The 9,227-nt window shown below is 58.3% G+C and overlaps 1 protein-coding gene across 1 annotated transcript; it reads right to left on the reverse strand.

Moving 5' to 3' along the window:
* Window positions 1-626: 626 nt before the first annotated feature.
* On the reverse strand, window positions 627-8,215 carry TRIM26 (tripartite motif containing 26; the record flags this gene model as incomplete). Its single annotated transcript, XM_081141467.1, is given in 14 exon segments — window positions 627-1,153; window positions 1,156-1,210; window positions 1,214-1,225; window positions 1,229-1,284; window positions 1,754-1,786; window positions 1,963-1,976; window positions 1,978-2,076; window positions 6,102-6,153; window positions 6,156-6,245; window positions 6,248-6,362; window positions 7,513-7,608; window positions 7,788-7,968; window positions 7,970-8,098; window positions 8,100-8,215. Coding segments are annotated over 14 exon segments (1,575 nt in total).
* Between the last annotated feature and the right edge of the window lie 1,012 nt (window positions 8,216-9,227).

The following is a 9,227-nucleotide window of genomic DNA, read 5'->3' on the forward strand; positions in this document are numbered from 1 at the left end:
CCCCGCAGTCTGGACCTCACACACACAGCCCGAGCCCCTGCTCTGGACACAAGTAAACGACTTCCGCTGGGCTCCAGGTGTCTTACTCAAGTGCCGAGGAAGCCTTGGTACGTTTTCATTCAGTTCATTCTCAACCTTTTCATAGATGTTCCACTAAGCTGGGCAGCTCTGGGAAGGGAAGGGAGCAGAGTGGATTTGGCTGAGGGGAAGCTCTGGGATTTGGGACAGCAAAATGGCAGGGGTGGCACAGACCACTGGTCTTTCCCAAGGACATCTGGCATGAGATGCTACGCTCGGCAAGAAAATGCTACTTGGCCTCTTACACAGCAAAGAGCATGCAGGGTTGGTCAAAGGCAGTGGGCAGAAGGGAGGGAGAAGCCCCGTGGACTTCAGGGTTGCAAGTTTGCACAGGACCCACCCCAGCAGGAGAAGAGCCACGGCGGTGGGTGGAGCAGCAGCACTGAGAGGTCTCAGGGGCCACAGCCACAGGGAGGGACCAGCAGTGGACCAGTCCCTCCTCTCCCTCGCTTCAGGTGCTCGGGTCAGGCACCTCCTTCCTCCTTCAGTCCTGGAATTCCAGAGAAGGGACGCATGGGGGTAGGGCCAGGGGCAGGCGGCAGGCAGGCTCAAGGTCTCAGCAGGAGGCGTGTTCCAGGCCACTTGAGCCACAGGAAGGGGACCAGGTGCTGGGTGAAGGTGGCAGTGAAGGTGTAGATGAGTTCCTGCGACTCAGCGCTGGTGAACGTCAGGGTGCCCCCTTCGTAATCCAGGGCAATGCCCACCCTCCAGGGCCGCACTGCCAGGAAGATCTCGGCCTCAGGGCCTGTGTTGGCCCAGATGCCTGCGGAAGAGAGGCGCAGTGCCCACACCCCATCCTCTGGCCGCAGGGAGAGGTCTCCCTTCCTCTTCACAAGGTCTCTGGCCACCCCCACCATGCAGCTTTCCAGACCCTCCTCCTGCTCCTCCTGGTCCCTGAACGATGCCTCGTCCGCATTGGTTCCCCAGCCGCAGCATCCACCCGCAGAGCCAGCCTCCCCCTCTCCCTCCTCCTGGTGTCTCCCCCCCCAGTCCTCCTCGTCCTGGGACCAGCCCTCTCTCTGCACCTCCACTTCCCAGGAGACCTTGCCCCAGGTGAAGCCCTTACTGCCCAGCTCCCCGGCTCACAGTCAGACTGCTGGGGGTGCAGGTAGGCGCCATGGGACAGGCCGTGCTAGGCCACATACTTCTAGTCCTCCAGCAGCTGCAGGTACCTGCTGGCTGACTGCGGGTCCAGGGTGACACACACTGTGGGAACAGAAGTGGTACCAGTGTCACCAATAGGCCGGGAGGGGCCACCGGTCACCATGGTGTCCATGGCAGGGCTGCCACACGGCACCATCCCAGGGCCCATTCACATCCTGATCCACACCCACGGGGTGTTGGGGGGGGGGGTGCAGCACACACCCTGCCTCAGGATGCGGTGCAGTGGGACCGACCACAAGAGGCACATGATCGGCCGGAGGGGAAGAAACTGAGTCGCAGGGAAGGGACTGGTCACAGGACCTGTGAGGCTGGAATAACCAAGCACGGGGAGAAAAGGGCCAGACAGCCCCATGGAGCCCCTGGCGCAGGGACGTGCAGGACTGTGGTCAGAAAATGTCACTGGGGCTTGAGTACTACAGCTGGGAAATTCTCCCTGCGGCATGAGAGAAGGCACTCCCGGGCGCCAGGGGGCAGTCACAATCTCTATGGGAACAACCTGTTGGACACTCACCCGTCTTATATTCCAAGTCACCCAGCAGCTTCCCTGGGGGAAGAAAAGGACAGCAATGGCCCTCGGGCCCAGCAAACCCACAGGCTCGCTGCTCACGCAGACGCGGACCCCGGAGCACTGAGGCAGAACAGGGCAGTAAGGAGCCAGGTGCCCTCCCTCAGGGTCCACGCAGCTCCTGCTCCCGCCCCGAGGCTGTCCCCAGCCCTCACCCTGGAATTCTCCAGGGTCGCTGCAGAGACAGAAGTTTATCTGAGGATTCTCCTGTCCTTTTTTTGACCACCCGAGCAAAGGGTTTCCCAAGCCAGAACTTCTTCTGTGGATATCTGAGATGACAAACATGACCTTAGCTGTTCTTGTTTCTCTCAATCCTCACGACGCGTATGAAGGGGGAGGCGAAAGTATGATTATCCCTCAGCAAGAAAGAGAAACTGGCCAAAGACACTAAGTGAACTGCAACCATCAGCAGGCTCCAATCCCGAGCACTTTAGTTAACTGGGCCACCTAGCCACCCTCGCCACCTGTCCCAGCTCAGGCAAGGAGAGCCGGCTGAGGAGGCGGGACTCCAGGGAACTCGCTCTGGTGGCGGACTCCCGTTCAGGCCATGCTCCTGCTTCCCGGGAGGAACCACGGGCTGTGGGCACCTTGGGTACCATTTCAGTCCCATTCATTCAAATGGGTCATGGTCAAGGAAAAGGGGAGGGGACACAGCACAGGGGGGTGAGCGAGGCACACTTGAGAGGAGGCTCTTACCTGCTCAAGAAGGCCCTGGTGTCCTGGAGAGGAAGAAAGCACAGGGGTCAATGTGAACCAGGCTTCACTAACCTGCACCAACACTGTCTGAGATGGTGATGCAGCGGCAGCATTGGGTAAAGCGACAAAAAACCAAAATAATGACAGAGCAACTGGGGCCGGGGGAGGGAGTGGAGGAGTGGTGGAGGGACGAAGGGCCAGCTCCCCTGAGGCGATGACACCTGCACTGCAATCTGAAGGGGGAAGTGCTGGCCGGGTGAGAAATGCGAAGGCAGGAAAGGCCCTCAGAGGAGGCAGAGGAGGCAGGGCCGGGTCATGCAGGCTGACAGGAACAGCAGGGAATTTAAACTCTGTTCTGTGCTCAGGGTCTCAGGCGGGGGCGTGATACAAGCCAGCTGCGTCACGGGCTGTGACTGGGCGCAGCGTCCATGCCCCTCTTCTTCCCTTTAATAACAGAACCCAGCAAAAAACGTCATTTCCCAGATCCCCTTGTAACAGGTCTGGCCATGAGACTAAGCTCAGCCAATGAGATGTAAGAGGAAGCAATGACTGCAATTTGGGGATCATGTCCTTTAGAAGAAGGAAACTGCTTTCCGCTTCCTCTTTTTCCTTGGCTGAATTCTGGATATTTTGGTGGTGAGCCCCACTTCGACAACAGAGCTGAGGACAAGGTCCCTTGAAGTTAGCGGAAGATGGAAGTCACCCTGCTCTCTGATGAGCTCACAGACAGCCACCCTGACAGCCCAGACTCCCCAACACGGAAAGGCCACTGACAAAGGATCTTGTTTCAGTTGAGTCACTGGACTGGAGCTTGACACAGCAGCTGACCAAAATCCTATGTGACCAACCACTTGGCTGTCGAGAGCATGGGCTGAGGGAAGCTGCTGCTGTGGGCCTGGGAGATGACAATGGCCTGGGGCGCAGCAGCAGTGGAGACAGAACTGGCATGTTTGAGGCAGACCTGGCATGAGTTGGAGGGAGAGGGGTGCTGCCCTGGGTGAGGCAGGGCCAGGGTGCAATGTGGGGTTTCTTGTGAGATGCTGGTTATTTTCCTTTTGTGAGTCTAAAGCCTCCATAATAGTCTGTATTAAGTTTTGCCTTCATTTCCCTCATTCACAGATATTAATTAAGCGCTCCCTGCATGCCAGGCACTGCTCTGGAAGCCTGAGATACAGCAGTAAGAAAACAAACGCAAATCTCTGCCCTTATTAGAGCTGACCTAACAGGGAAGGCCAACGGCAAGCCGTCGACGTAACAAGCACATGGCATCATAGTAATGGCGAGTGCTGCGGGAGAGGAAAGAACGGAGTTAAGAGGACTGGGTAGGGGGAAGGTTTGGGAGCCAAATGGCATCGGCGTGTTGTGGCTGCTGCTGACGGTTTGAAAGAGTCTTGGAAGCAGTGGGCTCTGCTGGTAGGACGACAAGAGGTCAGAGCAACACCTGCCTGGCAGGAAGAAGCTGCCCACGGTTGAGTTTCTGGCAAATCCTTCTAATCTGTGCCTCAAAACAGCAAGTCCAAGCCGCCTGAGGACTGGCGGCGAGTCTGAGGCAGTGAGTGCCGACAAGTTTGCGGAGGGGTGTGGTGTAAAAGGACAAGTAAGTGGGATACAGGTGGGAGGGGCCCAGAGAAGGTGGGACCCGGAGACCAGTGCAGGAACCCTTCTCCCCCAAAGGACACGGGGGAGCCCGGGAAGTGCAAGGTGGCCTTCAGCCACACACGGCCTCCACTGACTCCGGGGAGGCCACAAACCAGGTGGCGCACCACGGCGCTCCAGGCCGGCACGACCCTGGGTGCTAAGAAAGAGCACTTGAGCAGGGGATCCTCACGGGCAAGGATGGTGGCCAGCGGTGGGCGAGGCAGAGGTGTGAGCAGCCACGACCCTGCGAGGTCTGTCCAGCTGAATGGAGAGGACGTCAGCATCAGCTTGGCCGCGCCTGTCTCCCTGTCCCCTTTAACCTCTTCACAAAATTCCTAGTCCAGAGATCTTCCTTTCCTGTCTCCTTGTCAAAAAGCTGTTTTCCTTCTCTAGTCCTGCTGCTTCCCTCTCACCTCTATTCCTCTACCAGGCTCCTGCCTCAGAGCTCTATCCTAATAGGATCTCATTCTTACTGGGAAAATATCAGTGACAACTAAGGAGTTAGCTGTCCAGTTCCCTTGCAGCAAAATCAAAACACAGACAAAACCCACCAGTACATTTCATATACTGTTTTAAGCAGACACCCAACTCTCTCCCCCCCCACCCTCACCCAGCCCAGGGAAGCCTTCGATCTGAGGGTCTGGGAGGCACTGATGGCGAGGCCTCTGCCGGCCCCACAGCTTCTTAGGTAGAGTAGTGACAGGCTCCCCTCAGGGCACATGCAACTGCACCGTGGGCCCCGCCAGCACCCTGTTCAGCGCACGGGTGCACGTGGCCATGGGGAAAGGAAGGGTGCTCGTCCTGAAGGGGAAGGAGAAGAGGAGGCGGAAGGGGGGAGGCAGCAAGTGGCGCAGTCAAAGTCTGAGAGAGAAATTAGAGAGAACAGAATGACATCTGGAGGAAAGGACGGAGCCAGAGGCACCGGGATACAATGGGAGGAAAAAACACGCGTTCAGAGGCTGGGAGGACACCGGGCTGGAGCTCGGGCTGACTCCCGACCTACCCCTCCTGGCCTGGGACAGGCCCCTTCCACTCTCTGGCCCTCAGTGAGTTCATCAGTGTGGCCTGTACTAGAAGAATCTAAAATCCCGCTAGTCCTGAGTCCCAAGTCTGAATCCACAAGGATGGAGAGGCAGGCCAAAGCCACCTGTCCACAAGGTCTGTGTTGGCACAGAACCCTGGGGAGCGTGCCCTGCCACCTCTCTGCTACCTGTCAGCTGCCATCTTGCCTGGCTACTGGCCTGGAGCAGCATTTCTGCTGCTGACAGACAGGCCCAGCCACTCCAAGCCATGCAAGTGGAGGCGACCATCACACCGCCTTCCCCTAGCCCATGAGAGCAGGACTGAGGTGCCCCTCCACAGGCCGCTGGGCCCTGCTCAGCACAGTACGACTCCCTGGGAGGCTCTGGGAGTGCGGACTTGTGGTGCCACTTCAACTGGGCAACCTGGTCTCCTGTCTAAGACTTTCCCTTTCTCAGCATCAAAGTCGTCTCCATTGGGAAGCATTCCAGAGGCAACTCACCTGTTTCCATCTCTCCTGAGGGTAATTTCAGAGTCCAGAGAAGACCTCACCCTCTCTGACCCTCTGGGTCCCTGAGAGAAGCTGCCGCCCGGCCTCCCTTAGCCACCCTCAACCTCTATAGCTCCACCTCCAGAACCAAAAATAGCTTCCACTGGACAGTCTCTGCCAGTGATGCATTAGACTCTTCGGAAGACAGGCTCATGACGGCAGTGAGGACGGAAGCAAGTAATGAAAACAGTGATAACCTTCCCTCCATCTTAATATTTTTAAGCTTTGTAGAAAATTTACTTTTTGAAGGGGCACCATGCCAGCCCTCTCATTTTATGCTCAAGCAGCCACTGGAACAAGTATGCAGAATAGGATTGGCAGCCCATGTTTCAGATGAGAAGGCCGCAGCCCCGAGGCCATGCAAGCCTGTGGCAGGGCAAGGCCTAGCACCTCGCCGCTCCCTGCCCAGGGAGGCCTCTCCCCTGCATGAGCTCTGCCCCCGCTGCTGTGCCTTGCCCTCCAGCTCGGGGATGGCCAGCCTCAGCCAGGTGAGCTCCCGGGGGCCCCTGGCTTTGTGCTTCTCCCTGCCTCTGGGAGCTCCTGCTCCAGCCTCTCCAGCTGGTCCAGCAGGTGCTGCTCCCTCTCCCTCGGGAACTGGTGGCCTTGCTCCAACTCGGCCGTGATGTGCTGCCTCTGCTCCTGGAGTGTCTTCTGCAGGGACAGGAGGGGAGGAGGGTCACACCTCGGCCTCGAGGTGGGAAACCCGTCCAGGAGCTGGCTCTCCTCCCCACTCACGAATTCCAGTGCTCAGGCTGGGGGGCTTTTGAGCATTCCTGAGCCAACCTCGCCTCCTCGAAGAAGACAGTCAGCGCACCAGTTCCGTTCACGCGCCACCTCAGGGCTGAGCCCTGACTCTGCCTGGCTGCTCGGCCATTAGCAGTTCTGGGAAAACCGTATGTTCCAGGGCCCTTTGAGGAACTCTGGGGGCCAAAATACTTTTCCCTCCTGGACGCCAATCCCTGTATGTCACCTCTTCCAGGAAGCTCGCTTTGACTATTCTCCTCAAGCCTGACCAATCCTCTCTCCAGCACCCACCCTGCGTGCAGGGCTGCATCTGTTCCCTCAGTGAGACTGCAATGTCTGTGCTCAGGACCACGACCTTTCCTGCCTCTGAGTGTCACTGCTAAGTCTGGTGGGGATCTGGTCAGTGACCTTGGTCCCCTGGCTGACTGATGCTGAGCTGCGTCCATGCACACCAAGGGCCTGGAGGCGCTGCTTGAACTTGAGCTGTCTCCTGCTCTGCTCCCTCCCTCTCTCAGGGCCCAGTTGCTCACAGCCCCAACAACCCTGCAAGGCCCCTTCCCACAGGAAACTGGAACCTGCTTCTCGGTTCTCCTCCTGATACCACTCCTACTAAAGCACACAGGTGGGCACCCCAGCCCTCCCCAGTCCTTGTCCTGGAGCCAGCACCCTCCTTCCATGCCCTTTAGCGCCCACTCCCACAGGAATCACGCCTCTCTCGTCTCTAAGAGGAAGAGTGAGCCAGGCCCTCCTCGGTTCCCCACACCTGCGCTCTCCCCGCAGAACAGCGGCAGCTGCCCATAGTGGCCCAGCAGAAGTGAGTCCCAGGGAAGGAGGGACCTTAGCTGACATCTAGGCAACCCCTTTACTTGTCAGATCAGGAAACAGGCCTAAGCCAGAGCTCAAACTGACAGGCCCTGGGCTACAACGCAGGCTTCCGACGGCCACGGCCCCCTGTGCAATGCTCCCAGGCCTGGCCCAGGGCTCCGGCTGCACCTCTACCAGCCCTGGAGCTCTGGCTGCTGCAGCCATTGCCTCGGGCCTCCCCTCACAGCCTCACCAGCACAGCCAGGATTTCAGCTTCTCCCTTCGCCTCACAGTCCTGAATTTTGTCTCTGTCTCTCCTTAGAGTACTCAGGTGGTTCAGGATTTTTTCCTGCAGAAAGACAAGCAGTGGGGACAGGTGGACACTCTGAACTGGGCAGCAGGGTGGACTCATGCTGAGTGCTTGGCTGGCAAGTCTTCAGTGGGTGTCGGCCAGGCCTGGCCTCCAGGTGGGTGCAGACGCAGCATCCCTAGGGTGGCAAAGCGCCTTGCAAGGTGAGGAGGGCTTACCCTGTGGGGCTGGGTGGCCTTCTCCAGCAGGACAGTGGTTTGGGGCCGGTGCTCCCGGGACTCTCTACACAGTACGCACAGCAGCTGACCGTGGTCCTCACAGTAATAGTGCAGCTTCTCCCGGCGCCGCTCACACGGCCTTGCATCCCGCTGTTCCAGGGCTGCGTCCCTCAAGGGCTGCGCCCTTGTCCTCCTTCAGCCGCTCAATGTTCTCCACCAGGCTGGCCAGCTGCCACACTGGGCGGATGTTCTCCTTCTGAAAAGGCTTCTTGCAGAGGGGGCAAGCGGGGCGGCCCCCTGAGGCAGGGTGGACAGCTGTGGCAGAAGACATGGCCACAGTCAATGGTCACAGGGTCCCGCAAGTAATCAAGGCAGATGGAGCAGGTCACTTCCTCTTCCAGGCTCCGCAGTGGTGCTGACGTGGCCATGGTGTCCTTAGCTCTTAGCTCAGAGAGGCTTCTGTTCACTGGTGGGGGCTTCTGCTCCTTGGAGACCAGACATGGAGTCAAGAGCGGACACAGCAGAGGGCGGAGCTGGTGGCCTCACACAGGGCTGCCGCCCAGCAATCAGTAGACACTTACCAGCTCCTACAGGCTCACCTAACAGCAGAGCAAGAGCACCTTCCTGATCATCCAGTCCAGCACTCACTCTACAGATGAGGAAACTGAGGCCAGAGTGAGTAGCTTGGTAGAGTGTCGAGCAGAGCTGCCCCAAGCCGGGCCTGTGGGGTCAGGAAAGCAGTCCTGCTCAAGGCCCTTTCCTTCAATCAGCTGATGTACCAATTATGATAGAACAGAGGACCTGAGAGCACTGCTAGGAAACTCATAACAAATACACAAATCTACCATATCCACTACCCACAATGCTCTCAGCTGTGTGATGCACAAGCTGCACTCTCCGTAGCCCCCAACAGTCAGGGCCCCCTTCGTTTTGCTCCTCCAGGTCCCAGGACTAAGCGCATTGAGGTTCTTCACCAAGACTCAAGGAGCACCGGCAGTGTGAGTTCCAGTGTTTCCCTGGGCTGGGCTGGTCTGGGCTCTGGGTCTGGTTCATGTCCCCCGGACAGCAGAACTCTACCTGGGACAGGCCTGCCTGCAGAGCACCCGCTGGCCACACTGGTTTTGCTCCCAGCTGTGCCACCCCCACAGAGCTGGACAGGCCTCTCTGCCAGAACACGGATGGGCTGTGCCAGCTGGGCTCACGAAGCCCACTGCAAGACTGCTCAGCTGGCTGTGCCGGCGACGCACAGGTGAGGGCTTGGGCCCCAGATGGAGCATAGAGCTACGCACGAGACTTTAGTCTGCTAAGCTCTGCCGCCCTGGCCCACTTTCTGACACAACAGCTGCCCCCTTCTCCCAACTCTGTGTGACAATATAGAACTATTTTATATACTCTGAGTCTCAGTTTATCCATCCATAAAATGGGAGAGTAATACTTCAA

The sequence above is a fragment of the Miniopterus schreibersii genome (assembly GCF_964146895.1).
Source record: "Miniopterus schreibersii genome assembly, chromosome: 6".
In the NCBI taxonomy this organism is placed as follows: domain Eukaryota; kingdom Metazoa; phylum Chordata; class Mammalia; order Chiroptera; family Miniopteridae; genus Miniopterus; species Miniopterus schreibersii.